The sequence below is a fragment of the Adiantum capillus-veneris genome, chromosome 30 (assembly GCF_014529385.1).
Source record: "Adiantum capillus-veneris isolate H3 chromosome 30, ASM1452938v2, whole genome shotgun sequence".
Lineage (NCBI taxonomy): Eukaryota > Viridiplantae > Streptophyta > Polypodiopsida > Polypodiales > Pteridaceae > Adiantum > Adiantum capillus-veneris.
Genome location: NC_140960.1, coordinates 55267651 through 55288497, shown reverse-complemented (window position 1 = coordinate 55288497; position 20847 = coordinate 55267651). Strand labels below are relative to the sequence as shown.

The window sequence follows — 20847 nt, the reverse complement described above, 5'->3', positions numbered from 1 at the left end:
AGTGTTTGGACATTGCTTATGCTATATGGCAAAAGTTAAAGTCCAATTATAAGAACAACACGCCTGTGAACCACGTGCATTTGATGCGAAAGTTGGTGAATATGCAACTTTATGACTCGAAGTCAGCTTCTGAGCATTTGAGTGCTTTTATAGGTGTGTTGAGTGAGTTGCAGGACAGTGGGCTTCAGCAATTTGATGATAAGCTGAAAGCTATTTTCTTGCTTATGACATTGCCAGATACTTGAGAGACATTGGTCGTCTCCTTGAATAACAGTCACAGCCTCATGTATGACGGTGTGAGAGGGTCTATTCCAAGGTAGGATCCGTACGTACGTACATTACCGTACGGTACGGTACGGTACGTCCGTACAGTACGGTATCGTACCGTACGGTATCGTACCGTACGGATCCGTACTGTAAAATCATTTTTTGTTGGAAAAAACGGGTCTGCAAAATTGGGTTCGCCATCAAGTTTTTGTGTGCAAATTGGCAAATCATGATCAATGTCAACTTTCAAGTTCTCTGTAGTAACTAGTTTGTTGTGAAACTTCAAATTTTAGGTTGTGTATATTTGAGTTGTATCTGTTCTTGTCACTTCAATGTTGATTCATTGAATGTCGAGCAAGAAGTCACGACTTGCTTCTGGTATTCGTATGAAAGCTTTCCCTTGGTTTGTAGAATAGTGAACTAACATGCTTAAAGTGATACTTATGAAATTTTTATCAAGTATGGACCGTATTGTAGGTTTTTGGCTTCAAGAAAAAAAACATACGAATTTTACGTACCTTACAACTCTATCCATTCGGTACTACGTACAGGACGTACCGAATACGTACCGTACCTTATGTACCTCACCACCTTGGTCTATTCTCAATGAAGAGATTAGACGCAAGTTTAGTAGGTAAGGTGGCAACTCTGTCTACAATGCAAGAGGTAGAAATCAAAGCGTGATACGGGCAACAGGACTCAAAATAGAAGTAAGGGCAAGACAAAGGATAAGGATGTCACTTGCTATCAATGTGGCAGAAAGGGTCACAAGAAACCTGATTGCAGGTATTTCAAGAAAGAGCAAGAAAGAAAGAAAGGAGCGTAAGAGAAGAAGAAGAAAGATGAGAAGAAAGAGGAAAAATCAGCAGGTGATTCCTCCAAGGATGCTAAAAATGCAAATGTATCCCCTAGTATGGTCATTGAGGAGTTGTCAGACGTTGAGGAAATCTTGGTTGCGGCTTCATTCCCCTCAGATTTTGTAATAGCTAATGCAGAAGACATGCTTATCTCAAAGAAAGATGACATTGATGCATTGCTTAGTGCTAATGATGGCCTATCCCACTCTTGGATAGTAGATTCTAGTGGTGCTTTCCATGTGACTCCATCTTTGGAGTGTTTTGCTATATATGTCGCAGACAATTATGGCAAGGTGTACCTTGCTAATAATTTTGCTTGCAATATTGAGGGAATGGGTACCATGTGCTTAGGCTCTTAACAATGGTCAAGAGCTTTTATTGAATGATATCAGGTTTGTACCAAGCATTAAGAAAAGTTTGCTATCAGCTGGCCAGTTAGATGCACATGGTTTTACTACCATCTTTGCTAGGGATTCATGGACGTTGCTTAAGGGCTCTATGCTTGTTGCAAAAGGTACTTTGTACTATCTTCGATGCAAAAGGTCTAAAAGAGATACTTTGTACTATCTTCGATGCAAAGCTTTGCCTGGCAAGTTTCTTGTTGTTGCTGAAATTGCTTCACATACGGAATTGTGGCATAAGAGACTTCGTTGTATGAGCCAAAAAGAAATCTTCTTATTATTCTGGTGTCTCGCAAAGCTAATCCTCTTGATCTTATTTACTCCGATGTATGCACTATGCCTGTTAAGTCTTTTGGTGGTGCATTGTATTTTGTTACATTTATTGATGACTGTACTAAGAAAGGATGGGTGCATTTGTTGAAAAGTAAGAGTGAGACTTTTAATGCTTTTAAGAAGTTTCATGCTTTTGTCACTACTCAAAAGAGTGCTAAGCTTAAATGTCTCAGGTCCGACAATGAAGGAAAATATGTATTTCTGCTGAATTTCAGCGTTTTTGTGATGATAATGGGATCAAAAGGGAGTTGACAGCCCCTTATAATCCACCTTCTAATGGTGTGGTTGAGAGGTACAACCGTACTTTATGTAAGAGAGTGCGTTGCATGTTGTCCACCGCTAATCTTTCCCAAGAGTTTTGGGGAGAGGCATTACGAACTGCAATTCATATTTGCAATCGCTCTCCTAATAGTACATGAAAAATGACATTCCAAAGGAGGTTTGGTCTAGCAAACTTGCCTCTTATGATCATTTGAGAGTATTTGGCTTCGAAGCTTTTGTTCATGTACGCAATGGCTTGAGAACAAAACTTGATATGAAGTCCATTGAGGGAGTCTTCCTAGGTTATGGGGAAGAAGGTGAAATGGGCTATAGAGTGTGGTTACCATAATTTCGGAAGGTAATTCGCAACCGAGATGTAGTGTTCAATGAGGCAAAATTGCTTAAGGATGCTACAAAATCTGATTCTGACAAGAAAACAGTCAGATTTCAGCCTCTCGTGCCACCCATTGATGTTGAAAAAGAGCCTCATGATGCATTACCGCAAGCTAAAATTGATAATCAGCTCGTTAACCTTGAGCTAGAAGAGGTAGGACATGATATTGATGCTCCAAATGAGGATGGACAACCACCTGAATTGGCTGAAAATGATTTCCAGCAGCATGATAGAGCTGAAAATGAGTTGCCTCATGATGTAGAACCGTTGCCTAAGAATGTAGATCATTGGGTACGCAGGTCAACTCGTTTGAGAAGGAAACCGCAAAAATTTAATCCCTCTTTGCATCATGTAATGTTGTCAGATGAGGGTGAACCTCTTACTTATAAAGAGGCTAAGTCATGTGAGTCAAACAATAAGTGGGAGCTTGCAATGCAAGAGGAAATCAAATCCTTGAATGCAAATGATACTTGGGATCTTGTGCCATTGCCTAAAGGGAGAAAGGCTCTCCCTAACAAATGGGTGTACAAGATAAAGATCGTGGGATGAAAAACCCAAGTACAAGGCAAGATTGGTTGCAAACGGATATGCTGTCACAAAGTGATGACGTGGCTACGGATAGCAAAAACCCTAATTTCTGCTAGAAACCCTAAAATTCTTGCAAACCCTAATTTTTGCCAAAAACCCTAATTTCCAAAAATCGCAGAGGCTATAAAAATTCTTTTAAAAAATAAAAAAATTAAATGATGAGCGACGTAAATTTTGCTTTTTCTCTACAATATGAGAAAGAGAGAGAGAATGCTTTTGCTTTCAAGTTTTGACTCTCTGTGAGAGAGAGAGAGAGAGAGCAATTGCTTTTGGGGGCTCGGGCATCCCTTGTAATCTTTAAATTAGTGGTGAGGGTCTCACTTCTCAGAGCATCTGGACGCAGAGTCTGAGAGTGAAACCCTAACCGCTCTCTTGTACTTTGATGATTGATTAATACAAAAAGAAATACCGAAAGGGGCGCCAATCTTTGGGCCAATATCTCTAGGCACGGAACTCCGCCGGGTCAGTGCAAATCTATTGTGATCTGTGAATTGTTTGAAGTGGTTATTTGGTGCTGTCGTGATTGATTCTCGACTTGGAGTGTCCAAGTCTATTACAGTGGTATCAGAGCACGACCGATTTCTCTTCTACGGGAAATCCGATCCCCAAAAAAATTTTCCGCGGCACCTATGGCTTCACCAAGGATCAGTCGACTCCCTCTGCATCTGGAGATGCGGGCTGGGATCACAACGAAGATTCAGATAGGAAGTATGGCCCGCCTCGGCCTACAGAGGTAGTTCGACTGGCACCAGGATGGGATGTTGCCATTACACCGAGCATTGGCAAACTTCGTTTGCAATGACAGGGGTGTTCAGGGCACGCGAGTGACGTTCTGCTCAGATCCCTTGGTACCACAAGAACTACGCCGTGGTTGACTACCCGGCCGAGAAAGCGACTTTGACAAATGAAGAGCTCAGAGATTGTACTTGATGAACTTCAGTCTCTTTACTCATTCTTTTGGGAGAGTACTGAACGATGGATAAAGGTTGAATATGTTTTGACCTGAACAAAAGAACGCCAAGATTTTTCTCCACACTCATGCCGATTGCTTTTTAGAGGGCCTGAAGCAGACCATTGACCTGATACCTAGAAGCACGTCACCGAACCGGCCACCTTACCGTGTGAGCCGAGTACAGATTGAAAAGATTATGAACCCAGTGAAAGACCTCTTGGAAAGGGTCTTGTCCAGCATAGTACTTCACCGTATTGCTCTCCACTGTTGTTGGATTTGAAGAAAGACGGATCTTGGAGAATGTGCATTGATTATAGAGCTCTCAACAGAATCGCCATCAAGAACAGATTTCCGATTCCTAGGATCGATGATATACTCGATAGGTTACAGGGATCCTCGTGCTTTAGCAGGATTGATATGAAGAGTGGATATCATCAGATCCGAATCGCGTCGGGAGACGTCTACAAGACAACCTTCCGGACTACTTTTGGATTATGAGTCTTTTTGGTGATGCCTTTTGGCTTAACCAATGTTCCTGTGACATTTAACCGGATGATGGACGGGATTTTTCGAGAGTACACGCTATTTGTTGGCACTTTCTTTGATGATATCATTGGTTTCTCCAAGAATGAAGCAGAACACAGAGATCATATGCTTCAGAGATACATTTTTTTTGGGACACTTTGTCTCAGCAGGAGTGCAAATGGATCCGGCCAAGATAGACACTATCCGTGATTGGCCCGATTTGAAGAATGTCCATGAAATTGAAAGCTTCTTGGGATTGTGTTCGTACTACAGACGATTCATTCGAAAGTTTGCAGAGGTTGCTTCCCCTTTGCATATCTTGATACAAAAAGGAGTCCCTTTCTTGTGGGGATCCACAAAGGTGACTGCCTTTCAGACATTGAAAGAGAAATTGACTACGGGACCTATTTTGACTTTGCCGGACTTGCAAAAATCATTTGAAGTATATTGTGATGCTTGTGGTCGTAGTCTGGGTGCGGTCTTGATGCAAGAAGGCCATGTCATAGCTTACGAGAGTCGTTTGTTCTCTAGGCCGGAGATGACAGCACAGATCTATGAGAAAGAGCTTTTGGCGGTTATCCATGCTCTTACTCAGTGGCGGCATTACCTACTCGGAGCGGATTTTACTGTCTTTACGGACCATCAGAGTTTGCGCTACTTCTTGTCACAGAAGCAGCTTTCGGAAAAGCAGATGCGGTGGGCGAACATCTTGTCACAGTTCCACTTCCAGATTGTCCATGTGCAGGGACAGAAGAATGTGGTGGCAGATGCTTTGTCTCGGACACCGTTGGTTCTGGCTATTTCCGCGATACATCATAGGAGCTTCGAGGATATGGTCGATCAGTATGCCACAGATACAGATTTTGCAAATATTTTCACACGGATACGGGGATGGGGAGACAGTAGCTGGATACTCCCTTCGGGAAGGCTACTTGATGAAAAAAACTATGTTGTGCGTTACACAACCGTTGAGGGAAAAGGTTATGACTGAATGCCACTGTCCACCTTTTATGAGTCACCGCGGCATTGCTACCACCCTGAAGGGGGTAGAGAGATACTTCTTTGGCCCGAGACTCAAAAAGGATGTGGAAGAGTTTGTGCACAGTTGCTTAGTATGCCAGAAGGTCAATTTTGACAGGCATAAGGCACAGGGATTGTTAAAACTTTTACCCATACCCACCCGCCCCTAGAAAAGTATTGAAATAGATTTCATTTTTGATCTCCCGAGAACACAGAATGATCACGATGATTTTCCGATTACATGGCACGTCTGAGACCATTGTCTCCGACAAAGACCCCAGATTTATGAGTTTGTTTTGGAAGGCAATTTGGGAGAACATTGGCACGCGGTTGCAGTTCTCGTCATCGTTCCACTTGCAAACTGACGGGCAATTTGAGATTGCCAATTCAGTGATTTTAGATTATTGAAGTCTTGTATCTCGGATCAAAAGACTCAATGGGAAAAGAACTTACCTTTGGTGGAATTTGCCTACAATAACACGATACACTCTTCGACGGGGAAGACGCAATGTGAGATTGTTGAAAGTGTTGCGAAGGTTCCATCCTTCCTGAGCACGAAAGATTAGATATTTGAAGCGGATGAATATTCGCGAGATTTGGATACGGCTTTTGCCAAGGTTCGCGAGACTTTGCAAGAGTCTCAAGAACGACAAAAAAAGGCAGCGGATCGCCATCGTCACGACTTGAAATTGAAGGAGGATGATTGGGTGCTCTTACGTTTTGAGAAGGCACGCCTACGAAAGAAAAAGGGAAAGGAGAGGCTTTTTCCAAAGCTTAGTATGCGATACTACGGACCTTTCCAGATCACTGACAAGATAAATGATGTCTCCTTCCGATTGAAACTGCCAGATACTTGGAGGATTCACAATGCATTGCATGTGAGTCTCTTGAAACCTGTTAAGGGTGATGTGCCTGATGATGGGGAGCCTGATGAGCAACCCGAAGTGGAAGAAAACGAGGAGATCCTTGTTCCTTAACAGATTTTGGCACATAACGATACGAAGAAAGGTAAAGTCCGAAGGCGGTTCTTGGTTAAGTTCAAGAACTTTCCTGCATTTGATGCGAAGTGGATGGAGGAGGAGGACCTAGCAGATACTGCTCGGATTGTGAAACTTTACCTCGATTTTTGGTTTAGCATAGTCTACTCCAAACGGAACCCTGAATTCAGCTTGGCCGGAGATCTGGTGCAGTGGGATGCACAAGAGGGGAGTCACTCCGCTCCCTTGTCAACAGATGCCTCGATTTTGATACTAAAGTCACTGATGTCTCTTTGAGCTTCAGGGATACTGATAGCTGACAGTATTCTGCTGGATGACTTTATGAAATGGAATTCCTGATAATGATACTGATTTGTTCTTGACTTCTTTTGAGTGCAGGAACTGATAGCCGAAATGACTGCAGCATTTTGGTCTACTTGATCTCGAATAGACATGGTTGCAATAGGGGTTAGTCAATCGGACATCGATGAGGTCCCGATTGGACCTAGATGTGATTGCTAGCTACATTGCCGATAAATCATGCTCTAAGATCCGAATGAATGTTGAATGTCATGTGATGTCCTGTGATGTCTCGTAATGTCGTGTGATGTGACTTTCGATTTTGTACATGTGCTAGATGTGTGTTCCTAGTACGTAGGTACTAACAGTCAGTGTCTGCTAAGACGGTTTATGGCTTTTGTCGGTTTTGTAGGCGTAATCACGGTCGATTACAATGCTTTCAAGAGGGGGGTATGTCACAAAGTGATGATGTGGCTACGGATAGCAGAAACCCTAAAATTCTTGCAAACCCTAATTTCCGAAAATCGCGGAGGCTTAAAAGATAAGCGACACAAATTTTGCTTTTTCTCTACAATATGAGAAAGAGAGAGAGAATGCTTTTGCTTTCAAGTTTTGACTCTCTGTGAGAGAGAGAGAGAGCAATTGCTTTTGATTTCAAGCTTTTGGGGGCTCTGCTTTGGGCCATCCCTTAAATTAGTGGTGAGGGCCTCACTTCTCAGAGCATCTGGACGCAGAGTCTGAGAGTGAAACCCTAACCGCTCTCTTGTACTTTGATGATTGATGAATACAAAAAGAAATACCGAAAGGGGCGCCAGTCTTTGGGGCCAATATCTCTAGGCACGAAACTCCGCCGGGCCAGTGCAAATCTATTGTGATCTGTGAATTGTTTGAAGTGGTTATTTGGTGCTGTCGTGATTGATGCTTGACTTGGAGCGTCCAAGTCTGTTACATATGCACAGAAAGATGGAATTGATTTTCAAGAAATCTTTTTCCCTGTTGTAAAGCTTACAACGTTACGTGTCCTTTTTCCTCTCGTTGCGGTGCTTGATTTGGAATTGAATCAAATGGATGTAAAGACAGCGTTTTTGCATGGTGATATTGAGGAGGACATATACATGAGTTCCTACACATGAGGAACTAGTATGCAAACTGAAAAGGGCTTTGTATGGTTTGAGACAATCATCATTGTAGTGGTATAAGAAGTTTGACACTTTTACGTTGTCTCGAGGCTTTAAACGCAACCATGCAGATCATTGTTTGTATACAAAAAGGGATGAAGATGGTAGTCCCATCATACTTGTTCTCTATGTTGATGACATGCTGCTTGCCGGGAAACATAGACTAGTCTCGATGCTCTGAAGTGTAAGCTAAATTCAGAATTTGCTATGAAGGATTTGGGGGATGCAGAGCATATTTTGGGCATGCGTATTAAGAGAGATAGAAAGCTGAAATTGTTGTTTTTTTTTCAAGAAAAGTACATTGCAAAAGTACTTGACAGATTTAATATGGCTAATGCTAAGCCTCTTGGAGTACCTTTACCGCCATACACCAAGCTTAGCAAAGTAGATTGCCCAAAGGATGAGGTGGCATTGAAAGCAATGAAGGGAATCCCTTATGCGCCAGCTTGTGGTTCTCTTGTGTATGCTATGGTTGCCACTCGTCTCGACATTGCTTATGCAATGGGAGTTGTTAGTCAATACATGTCGAATCCTGGCAAAGCGAAATGGGAAGCTGTCAAATGCATTCTGAGATATTTGCAAGGTACACAATCAAAGTGTATTTGTTATGGCAAAAGTGACTTAAAGTTGCAGGGATATTGTGATGCAAACATGGTAGGTGACATGGATATCAGGAAATTTACCAATGGATATGTATTTGCTATTGCTGGTGGTGCAGTCTCTTGGTGTTCTAGGTAGCAGAAAATTGTGGCACTGAGTACTACTGAGGCTGAATACATTTCAGCCACAGAGGCTTCAAAGGAAGCCATTTGGTTGGGCACACTTGCAAAGAACTTGGCATGCCTGCTAGTGCTCCAGTGTTGGGATGTGATAGCCAGAGTGTTGTCTATTTAGCCAAAAATGCCATGTTTCATGCGTGTACCAAACACATAGATGTGCGGTACCACTTCATACGTCGGGTATTGGAGAATGGTCTAGTCACCTTGACTAAGATCGACACACCGGATAACCCTGCAAATGTTCTCACCAAGAGTCTTGCTAAGGCTCAACATGAGCATTGCATACAACTAGAGGGAGTTGGTTAGCTTAAAGGCGTCATTTATGCCTTAAGTGGGAGGTTGTTGGGTTAGAGGCCCTAAATGACCTCCTTTATGTACATTTTTTATACTTCGTCCAGGTTCACATTAAACCTGGACACATTTTTAAAGTTATAATAAAAGTGGGAAGGCCACAAAACCACTCATGTGGGTTTCCCCAAATCGTATGAGCTCTCTCTCTCTCTCTCTCTCTCTCTCTCTCTCTCTCTCTCTCTCTGCTTTCGATCTGCAGCGCTATAGTCTTCTTGCACTCACGCCTGGCTCCATCAGGCCCAAACGTGCACTCCTTCACCTCGCCCATCTCCCGGTAGCCTCTCCTTCGTGCTTTCATTTGGGACCCCATCTGGTGTCGTCTCTTCTCTCTCTCTATCACTCTCGGCACTTTTCTCTCACAGTTTCCACTCTCATTTGTTTTGATCATTGAACAATCTCTCATTAAGTTAAGGAAGGCTCTCCCTTCCTGTCAGTAAAAGGAACCTTGAGCACTCACTGATCACTCATCCTGAGCATACACCATCATTCACATCCGTTGCACATTACATTGGTATCGGAGCTCTTTGGCAATGTTCGGTATCATCACTCAAGGGAAGAAGCACAAAGAACCGCACAATTTTTTTTTGCTTGTTGTGATCGCACCTAACCAAGACCACTTGGGCGTGTCGATCCCTAATCTGTGTTTTTGAAGAGTGGCAGGAAACCCACAGAAGAAGGGCTTGTCCAGCCTCCCCTCGTTCTTCTTTTCCACTCATTGAGAGCGGACTTTGCACTTAGCGGCAGGCCAATCGACGTGAGGTGGGAAAAAGCAACAGGGGTGTGAGCGCAAGGCTGCCAAGGGGTGCACCCGCAGAAAGGAGTTGAGCTTGGGTAAGAGAAAAGCCTTCTTAAACGCAGAGTGCAAGCCAAGAACCCATGTACCGAAGAACCCAAATGCCCTAGAACCCAAGAACACTATCGAGGTGTCTGGTTTTGCTCCCGGCGCGCACTCCTTAATCACCAGGAATGTCCTAGTGTATTAGTCTCTGTTCAACAGGCATCTTTTCGCCGAAAATTTGTTGTTTCTCCTCTCTCAAAATGTGATGATTTTCGGCATTAAATGGTTTCGTGAGCAGGATCCACAAATTAATGGAAAAGAAAACACGCTCACTCTTTGACCGGCAAGTTCCTCTGCTGTGGTCAATTGCGGTGAGCAGGGCCTCCATTCTTTACTTCTCATTTCTCATGTGCAGACTAAGTGTGAGTTACGACGAGGAGCTCAAGCGGCATTCGTTTATGCCACTCGAGTGACGCAGGACCTCAAGACCCCAAAACGATACTCAGGTTTGTTTAAGAAGTATGAGCACATTTTCTTGCAAGATGATCTTCCACCCCGTCTCTCTCCCGAGCGGCTAGAGGATCATCGTATTGAGCTCATGGAGGGAGCACAGCCAGTCAATAAGGCTCCCTACCCTCTAAACAAGTCTCAAGAAGCAGAGTTACGGCAACTCACCGAGTTAGTGGCCAGGGGATTCATACGCCCTAGTGTAAGTCCTTTTGTTGTCCCTAATTTGTTTGTCCGCAAGAAAGATGGGTCTTCTCGTTTGTGTGTAGATTACAAGGCACTCATCAAGATGACCGTCAAGAACAAGTTTCCCATGCCTCGCATTGAGTATATCCTCGATAGGCTCAATGGCACAAAGGTTCTCAGCAAAGTCGATCTCAAAAGTGGATACCATCAGGTAAGCGTATTCAAGGGCGACCTCTACAAGACCACTTTTCGCACGAAGCGGGGGCAATGAGAGTATGTTGTTATGCCTTTTGAATTGACAGGTGTCGTGGGTACGTTCAACCGTCTCATGGTAGGTCGTTTTGGTGACATGATTGGTGTGTGTGTGTGTTTATTTTTCTAGATGACAATCTCATTTTTTCTACATTTCATGGGAACAACATGAACGGGATGTAGAAAGGGTTTAGCCCGTTTAGATGAGTGTCAGTTGTATATTGCAACTAAGAAGTCGGAATTTTTTCTAACTGAAGTCAGTTACTTATATGGCTTATATCATTTCTACAGACGGTGTCAAGTTAGACCCCTCAAAGGTTGAACAAATTTGTGATTGGGAATTGCCCAAAATAGCATATGATGTGTGTTCTTTTTTAGGTCTCTGTCGGGCATATAGTTTGCATATAAAGAATTTTGCACGCATTGCCGCACCAATGGCTGATGTTTTGAAAGGGGCAAAAACTCGCAGTCAGCGCGTTGTTTTGCTAGAGGAAGCCATTGAGGCTTTTGAAGCTGTCAAGGTTGTGGCGACTGAGGCTCCGTGTCTCATCCTTGCCTCTTGGGATGATCCCTTTGAGGTATAGACGGGTGCGAGCAACGTCGCCATAGGCAATGTGCTGTAGCAACATGGCAATCGAGTTGCATTTCTCAGTAGAAAGTTAAATAATGCAGAAAAGAATTATTATGTGTACGATGAGGAACTTCTCTCTGTCATTCATTCTCTCAAGCATTGGAGGCATTTTTTGTATAATAGAGAGTTTACTGTTCGTACTCATCATCAACCCCTCAAGTGGCTCCAGTCTATGCCTAGTGTACATTGGAGTGACCGCCAGGCACGATGGTCTCAGTTCTTTGAGCAATTTGGAGGTTTGATTGAATATATTCTCGGTAAAGCTAACCTTGTTGCAGATGCGTTACGTCGCAAAGGATAGATCTTGGCTCTCAAATCAAGTTCAACAATTTCCATTCAAGGAGTCTCTTTTGACAGCATGAAGAACCAGTATGCACATTCCGAGTTTGGTAAGCAATGGTTGCAGGCTCTTGCTTCCCAAGGGCTAAAAACTCTCATTCGTGAGGGTCTTTTGTATTTTCATCATCGTCTCTGTGTGTTGCCTTCTCTTCGGCAAGCCATATTGCACGATGCACATGATGCTCTCACAGGTGGGCACAGAGACATGAATACCACTTTAGAAAAGATAGAAAGATTCTTTTATTGGCCTAAAATGTGAAAAGATGTGTTCAAGTATGTCACACACTGTTCTATTTGTCAAAAAGTAAAAGCCCCTAGGGGTAAGCAACAGGGCCTCTTGCTACTGCTGCCTATTCCCGAAGGCCCATTTCACGACATTTCCATGGATTTTGTGACTAATCTTCCACCTAGTTTGGATTCAAGGAATACTCGGTGTTTAACCATCGTTGATCGTTTCAACAAGTTTTGCATGTTGATTCCTTGTAAGGCTGTAGCCACAGCACAAGATGTAGCACCTTTGTTCATTAAGCAATAGTATCCCCTTTGTGGTTTTCCACAGTCGATTGTGTCAAATAGGGATGTCAAATTCACGTCACATTTTTAGACAACGCTTTTAGTTGAATTTTTTATCTGCATTTCATCCACAATCCGATGGTCAAACTGAGATCTACAATCAATTGGCTTTCGATGTTTTTAAGTCATATGTGCATGATTAACAGTCTCGTTGAAAGTAGCATCTCCCATTATTTCGAGCAATTTTGAATGACTCCTATTCCAGTGCCATTGGTAGAACTCCGTAAGAGGCAACATTTGGTTGTCCGTTCGAGTCTTTGTTGACTAGATCGGTCAATCAATTGCCTGATGCAAATGCTGAGAGCCAGTCTTTGGATGAGATTACTGAGAGTGTGATGCTTCGGCTAAGCAAGGCTTAGGAGTCTTATTCACGTCCGGCTAACAAGCATCATCAAGATCTTACTACCAAAGAAGGGAATTGGGTCTATCTTAGGATCATGACGCAGCGTCTTAAGCAAGTAGGAAAGAAGTGTCCAAAGTTGTCTTTTCGAATGTATAGTCCTTTTCCAATCATTAAAAAGATAAATGAGGTTTCTATGAAATTGCAATTACCTAAGTCATGGTCAATGCAAAACGTTTTCCATGTTTCTTGGTTGAAGTTGTTTCAAGGAGATCCACCAAAGGACATTTCGAAAGAAGATGAATCCGAGATCATTGATGAAGCACAAGTCATGGAACCATAGCAGATTTTGTTGCATCGTTTTCGGCATGGATCACAACAGTACCTTTTGAAGTTCAAAGATCGAGGAACCCACGAGGCAATATGGGTTGATGAAGCTTTTTTCAAAGATTACCCTGAGTCGTTGACGGACGACAAAGAAGCCATGCAGCTCAGTACCAATACCTCACCTTGAAAAGGGGAGAATGTCACATGTACATCTATACCTATGTGCATGTCGACAAGCTGTAACTCCTATTTCTAGGGTTTTGGGCAGCCTAGGAAGTGTTCTGGCAACCTTGTGAGCATGTCCGCAGGACGTGCATGTCCATGCACTTAAGAGTAGCTACATACCTTCTGATTGCACAACCCATTAGCACTAGCATCAATACCCAGCACCCAACATAAGCATTTCCACCGCATGAACCTATTTTTTCCAAACTGCATGTGAACCACCTCTTGCAATCAAATTATTAATAAAGCGACTTTGGTGTGGGCTGTTGGGGAGCCTGCTCAGCCCAGATTGTTGCACCTATATAAGGAGCCCATTGGGCGCTAGAAGAAGCAGCAGACAAAGGAGTACAGAAGCAGTACCAAGCCTCTCCTGGCGTTTTCTCAAGAGCCCAATGTTTTTGGCATCAGCATTTTCAGCCAGCAGCGTTTTTGCCTTTCCCCGCCGCAGTACCCAAGCAGATCTGACTTCCCTTCATCGCGGTCGATTTTTCCATCACGGCCAAAACGACAAAACGATTTTCAGCCAGCAGTTCATCTAGCGTTTTTTTAGTTTTCAGCCGTCGTCGGAGACCTGTAGCCTCGCCCATCAGCATTCCCAGCGATTCTAGTTTTCAGCCACAAGCATCCAGAGCATTTCCAGATTTCAACCCTTAGCCTCCTCCTCCTTGTCGTCAAGCATCACAACATTTAGAACCATTGTACCAGACTTTGTGAAAGCTAAAGCAAATACCTCTCTAGCAATAGAGAGGGGGGCCCTTGGAAGGGGGTTTGGAACCCCATCTGGTGTCGTCTCTCTCTCTCTCTCTCTCTCTCTCTCTCTCTCTCTCTCTCTCTCTCTACACTTTTCTCTCACAGTTTCCACTCTCTTTTGTTTTGGTCATTGCACAATCTCTCATTAAGTTTAGAAGGGCTCTATCTTCCAGTAAAAGGAACCTTGAGCATTCACTGATCACTCATCCTGAGCATAGTACATACACCATCATTCACTTCCGTTGCACATTACAATACAGGATAAGCGCAAATTCACCTTTAAAGGAAAGTGCAAGATATAGACTAATGATAGTCATCCACAAGACAATATAAATAGCAGCTCTATCACGCATAGTATCGACTAAATAATACATCGCACTAACGTCGTCGATGCCCAATAGTGGGTGTAGAACTAGGTACTAATATATGCTCCCACACACACGAGCATATGTCAATACAAAGATCTGTGTACTGAGTTTTGCAATAACTCTAGCGATGCAAGGGAGACTCAACCATAATGAAGCCTAGCACAAGCACAAGCATTATGAAACCTTTCTATACGTTAAGAACAGATGGTGAATCACAATAGCAAACACTTCAACTTGGAGAGAGAGAGAGAGAGAGAGAGAGACAAGAAGGCGGAGTTCCTTCCTTGGAAGCGTTGGCCCTCTCTCTCTCTCTCTCTCTCTCAACACTTTTCTCTCACAGTTTCCACTCTCTTTTGTTTTGGTCATTGCACAATCTCTCATTAAGTTTAGAAGGGCTCTATCTTCCAATAAAAGGAACCTTGAGCATTCACTGATCACTCATCCTGAGCATAGTACATACACCATCATTCACTTCCGTTGTAGATTACAATACAGGATAAGCGCAAATTCACCTTTAAAGGAAAGTGCAAGATATAGACTAATGATAGTCATCCACAAGACAAGATAAATAGCAGCTCTATTACGCATAGTATCGACTAAATAATACATCCCACTAATGTCGTCGATGCCCAATAGTGGGTGTAGAACTAGGTACTAATATATGCTCCCACACACACGAGCATATGTCAATACAAAGATCTGTGTACTGAGTTTTGCAATAACTCTAGCGATGCAAGGGAGACTCAACCATAATGAAGCCTAGCACAAGCACAAGCATTATGAAACCTTTCTATACGTTAAGAACAGATGGTGAATCACAATAGCAAACACTTCAACTTGGAGAGAGAGAGAGAGAGAGAGAGAGAGAGCACAAGAGACACAAGAAGGCGGAGTTCCTTCCTTGGAAGCGCTGGCCCTCAAGACGAGCATCCTCAAAGGGCATTTCTTTTATATTGCAAAAGATGGCCCATACAAGTAATTGTCACAAGTGCTCTAGGCCTTCTTGGTCTTCACAAGTGCTCAAGCCTTCGTCGACTTCAAGAAAGCTCAAAGCCTTGGTCGTCTTTGTGAGAGTGCCCGTGTGCGGAAGCGTGAGGAGAGAGAGAGAGAGAGAGAGAGAGAGAGAGAGAGGGAGTAGACCACAAACCGAAACGCTGGAGTAGGGAAGAGGGGGCGATCAACCCCCCATGACTACCAGAACAAAAGACCCGTACAATGATCAAATATGATGGAAGTGGGTACCCCCATAAATAGGTGCCCAAGGGGAGGTAGGGCAATGCCAGATAAAATCCCCCACGACCCAACAAGAAAAGAACTATGTATGAGGGTGCCCGGACAAGGTGGGTGGCCGGCCCTAGAAGTGGGCGGCTAGACAATGGAGCCTATATGCAAAGGGTGGCCAGCCCGGAGGCACACTAGCCGTACATGTATGCCCTAGACTTGTGAAACAGCAGAGTGGTGAAACAGCAGAGTGGTGTAAGTCTAACACCCCTTCTCAACACCTGATGCTGAACAAACCGCATGAAGCCGAAGATGTGAAGCAAAGGAAGAAGATGTCTACTGCGATGTCTGCAGCAGTCTAGGGTGTCCCAACCTCCGAGAGATCTCCATGGTAAAGTGCCGTCACAAGCAGTGTAGCAAAACATTATGGTAAAGTGCCGTCACGAGCAGTGTAGCAAACTACTGTTCTCCGCTGATACAGTTTGAAGGTCCCAAACTGAGTGTGAAAGCAACTCCTTGTCGTAAAAGAAGTGCCAATAGGCCTGCAAGTGTCCTGCCCAATAGGATCTGTGGTGTCTGTAGTCAAACTGTTTGGAGAAAATGGGGAAGCCCAAGAACCGTCATGAGAAACCGGAAGCATGTCAATGCATGAGCCTGTAACACAGTGTGGCCAGGTGGCTAAGCTGTGTAAAACTCCAGGAAGGCTAGATGTAGCAATCTGCGTCGTAAACGTCCTCCCAATCAAGGAAAGCCAGACTAAACAGTCTGCACTATAGAAGCTACCATAAGCTGCAGCAGTCATTGAGAGACCGCACGGACCACCACTGGATGGTGTCATGTCATTAGGTAGGGTAATCCAAGATGAGGGGAAAGTCAGACTCGACAATCTGCGCTATGAAGGGCCTTTGAGAAGAGGAGTGGTCAGACCAAGCTATTTGCACCATGATCATCCTATATGAAGAAGGGAAGCCAGACTAAGCAGTCTGCACTGTGAAGAACCTTTGAGAAGAGGAAAGGCCAAACCAATTTGTCTGCGCCGTCTTGCTTGTACCTCCTGCCTGCAATCCTCCGGTGTCAACCAAAACAGAATCCGCGCCAACACCACCACCAAACCGCATCTCGATGTGGCTCTCAATGTGAATGAGCTGGGAGTGACCTCCCGCCCAGGTCGGGGGATAAGTCTGTTGTAAGGTTACCGAGGAGTGTAAGCAACTCTGAAGGTAGCAATCCAAATGATCAGGAGTGTACACTGTAGAAAAGCAATTGCACTACCATCCAAGTCAAGCTCCGGGTGACTCCGAATGTAGTCGCGTGATGATGCTTGATCTCCCGCATATCGCGGGTAAACTCTCCTTGTAGATCCAAGCAATGAACTTGTTCAAGAAGAGATCCAAGATCTTCTCCCTAAATCCCTGTAGATGCTCCTGTGTAAGCAAGTGATCTTACGTGTCGAGGTCAAGTGGTAAGTGTCTATCCACCCAAGATGGTGGTGTCTTCTTTGGGAATGTTGTAATCCCATATGCCATGAGCATGGCCATATCTCGTGTGATGACTCCTCTGATGAGTGCATAGGTGTGTCCATAGCAAACCACAAGTCACCACCCCCTCTAGAGTGCGCAACCGCCGAATGATGGCTGGAATGAATGGATCTTCCAAGGATCTCACGTCAACGTAGAAGGTACAGTCTCCAGAGTTGTAGCAGTCCACAATAACCACTCAGACGACCACCGGATGGTGTCCTAAGGAGCAATGGAGTGATCGACCACACAAAAGGCCAAAAATCAGCCTGCTATTCCCCCAAAAAACGCTGCAAAGGGTGCTGAAAACGCTGCTGTAACAGAGATTTCAATGTGCCTGTACGTCACCGATCGGTACGAGAGGCTAAGGGAGCATCGCAGAGGTTCAAATGAGGAAGTTCTTGCACTTCTCAGCCCTCAAGGGGCTGAAAACAGAGAAAAACCAGCAAGTAATAAGTGCCAAAAAGGTGCCAGTTGGGTGTAGATACTGGACAATGGCGTAGATCTGCAAATTCCATGCAGTGTAGAAGACTCCCGTGAGTGCCTTGGCTGCTCCCGTGTATGCAAGAGGCTTAGCGTTTGCAGAAATCGCAATAACCTCAGAAAATGCAGATCTGTTCCAGAAAACGCAAGGCTGATCTGATGCCTTGGGGTGCGTTTCTCTGCAAGGAAGGGGGCACCAAGAGAGGAAAGGGAGATCGATGCCTTCATATGCAAAAACGCAAGGCTGGTTTGCAGAAAACACTTAAGAGTTCAAAAAACGCTAGGTTGTTGGAAAAACGCTAAGGTGTTTTGCAATTTTCCGGCGACGAAATTGTGCAGAATTGCTAGCGCTAGGCCTCCACAGTGAAATCGATGATGATTCTCCAAAAACGCTGGCTGTTGTGATCCCTTGGGAGGAGTATCTGATGTGGATGAAGCGCCTTGGACTCAACGCTGGCGACTGATACCATGTGAGAGTGCTCGTGTGCGGGAGCAGAGAGAGAGAGAGAGAGAGAGAGAGAGAGAGAGAGAGAGGAGATTTTTTTAACGTCGTGGGAAACTATCCCAAGAGACCTCAAAGATCTATCCGACGAGAGTTGAACTCAAGACTTGTTATGAGAGAGAGAGAGAGAGAGAGAGAGAGAGAGAGAGAGAGAGAGAGAGACCACAAACCGAAACGTTCAAGTAGGGAAGAGGGGACGATTAACTGAAGAGAATCTGGTAAGTCCTCCTTTGAAGAGGGGGATAGTGGTTATAAGGGGTTGCTCGGTCCCCACTTACATTTCACATTTTCATCTCTCTCTCTCTCTCTCTCTCTCTCTCTCTCTCTCTCTCTCTCTCTCTCTGTGTGTGTATATATATATAAATATATATCTACACACATATATATTCGTCTCTCCTGTGTTTTCTGTTTTGCAAGTTTAAGGCTGATCTTAGAGAGCGGGCAGATTTGGTACAAGATCTGGATGGAGTTGCTCAAGTTGTTGGCCATCCACATTCAGAGAGAATTATCTTCAGCAGTTGTAGCCCCATTCATCATCCGAATCAATCCGCTGCTCACCAAACTCACAACCTTCCATCCACGCGTTAATACGGCTGCAAGAGGAGCCATAAACAGACTACGCTACATCAATAAGACACCCTCCCAGTTCTATCCTCTTGCTATTGCAGATAGGGGGCAGGAAGCAACTCTGCTGTAAATAAAGGAAAACTGTGGACCAAGCAAAAAACATTCCAATCTTTCTCTTTTTAGAAAAAACCATGTGAAAAGATTCAGCAGTTATGATAGTGAATTTCATCATGGAGCTACGTGCAAAATATATTCAACACATCCAAAACTTCAATGAGACCATCCCCTCTCAAACTCCATCAATTTGTTGAATGGAACATACCTCATTGTTAAATCGGCTAACTCTGGAGTCAAAGGAAGAACTTCGTGTAGCAGCAGTGGCACCAAACATTGATGAAGCTGAGGACAATGGTGAAGGCATTGGTCCTTCTGTAGTGAAAATATCTGAACTTTCCTCATCTGCAATAGATCGACTAGGGCTTGGGGCTCTTTTTTCATAAGCAGAACCATTCAACTGGCATTCATCCTCAACGATTTCTGTACTTTGCTGGACTGCAAACTTGTAGGGTTCACTGATGTTGCTAACATTGCCAACGCTTTCATCAGCTTGTAGAACGTTTTCCCTGTGAATGAGTTTGTCTTGTTCGATTACCTGGCAGGCATCCTCTGCATCCAGTGCACTGGGTTCAGAAGCAGCTAAAACCGTAGTATCGGCCAAGGGACTTTGTGGGAGAGAGGTGGACTGGTCGGACGAGGTAGCGGGTGGGGGAGAAGGGCCACTTCTTGGAGAGCTTGTTGATGAGCGGGAGGATGACCAGAGAGAGCTGTTTAGCCACTCGGGAACGCCCTTCTTGCAAACATCTGCAGGTTCCATGGTCGACATATTCTCAGCATCGAGATGGTGGTAAGGGAGAGAGAGCCTTTGAGTCTATTGCCCCGTAGAGAAAGTACAAAGTGACCGCGAGTGCAGGGAGGCTTGCTGGATTTTGGTTTTTCTGTTTTTTGAACTGCTCTTTTTTAACCCGTTTGTGGCTTTTGATTAAAAAGATCTACAGGTTGTAGCTTGGTTCTAGCTAAATTGTGAGAGTTCGAAAAAAAAAAACCCCCATAAGCCACTTTTGAATAAACAAAAATCACAACCAAACTTGCATGGAACCAGATATTTAGCTTGGGGATGATCAAAATACATGAGGTGCATACATAGCTGATCAAAATACATTAGTATACTTTCACCAAACATATCTAGTGTTGGGAGACCTCTTCAATAACTGCTTGAAGTTTGTCCAAGAGCTAGAGAGAGTCCTTCATCAAACAACTTATTGGGCCCTACCACCCATTTCTTTCAATTGGTTATTTGTAAGACCAAGGGCTCCAGTCCTAAACGTTTGAACCACCATAGTGAAGCTCAAGTCATAGAAAATCCATTTGCACTGGACATCCAGTAGCTTGGCATCCCTGGTTCAAAGGTGACCATCATCAACACTCTCCTAGTTAAAGCATGCATGGCTCGGAGATCGAGTTTGGCTCACATGCATATGTACTAGGTTCAAAGGTTGAGCCTCACATGACTTACATATAGACTTAGAGGCCATACATTCCCCCCTTGAAAGATAATCCTATATACAAAAGAGCACAAAGTATCATGATAAATTTTTAATGCGGGCATAATGAAAGAGAATTAAGCATTGATTAGTGTTAATCAAGTCACATAAGCAATGAGAAGTTCAAGAATTCGATGGCCACACACTCGAGCACACACCTCATGAGCTCTCACTAGAAGTGGTCTCAACAAATGAGGCTGAGAATCCTAATTCCATTTACATATTGCCTTATATATCTAGGGTTAAAATGTACATTGTTCGAGTGCCCAAGACATTTAGGGCTCCACAACTTACTGTATCTGTAAACTAGGAACACTAATTGGCATATTCTTTATAGTTTGGAACTCTCACTAAGCCTGTAACACATTACAATTATTGCAATGGCTTGAAATAAACTAGGAAATTACAATACACAACCATCTTGAGAAAATGTGAAAATGTATAACTTCAATCTTCACTGCTTCTTTGTATTCCTCGTTGATGTGCATTTGCAAGGG

General features: G+C 43.9%; 1 protein-coding gene across 2 annotated transcripts in view; it reads right to left on the bottom strand.

The window, feature by feature from the left end:
* LOC147417985 (uncharacterized) overlaps positions 1-19740 on the bottom strand; it is a 52681-nt gene extending 32941 nt beyond the window's left edge. Inside the window, exon 1 of one of the 2 annotated variants that reach the window (XM_086507384.1) lies at positions 19072-19740. In XM_086507384.1, the coding sequence (XP_086363510.1) occupies positions 19072-19632 (561 nt within the window). In that variant the 5' untranslated portion in view covers positions 19633-19740. The remainder of the gene's footprint in view (positions 1-19071) is intronic. The other variant, XM_086507383.1, reaches the window with a different exon arrangement.
* Positions 19741-20847: the final 1107 nt, after the last annotated feature.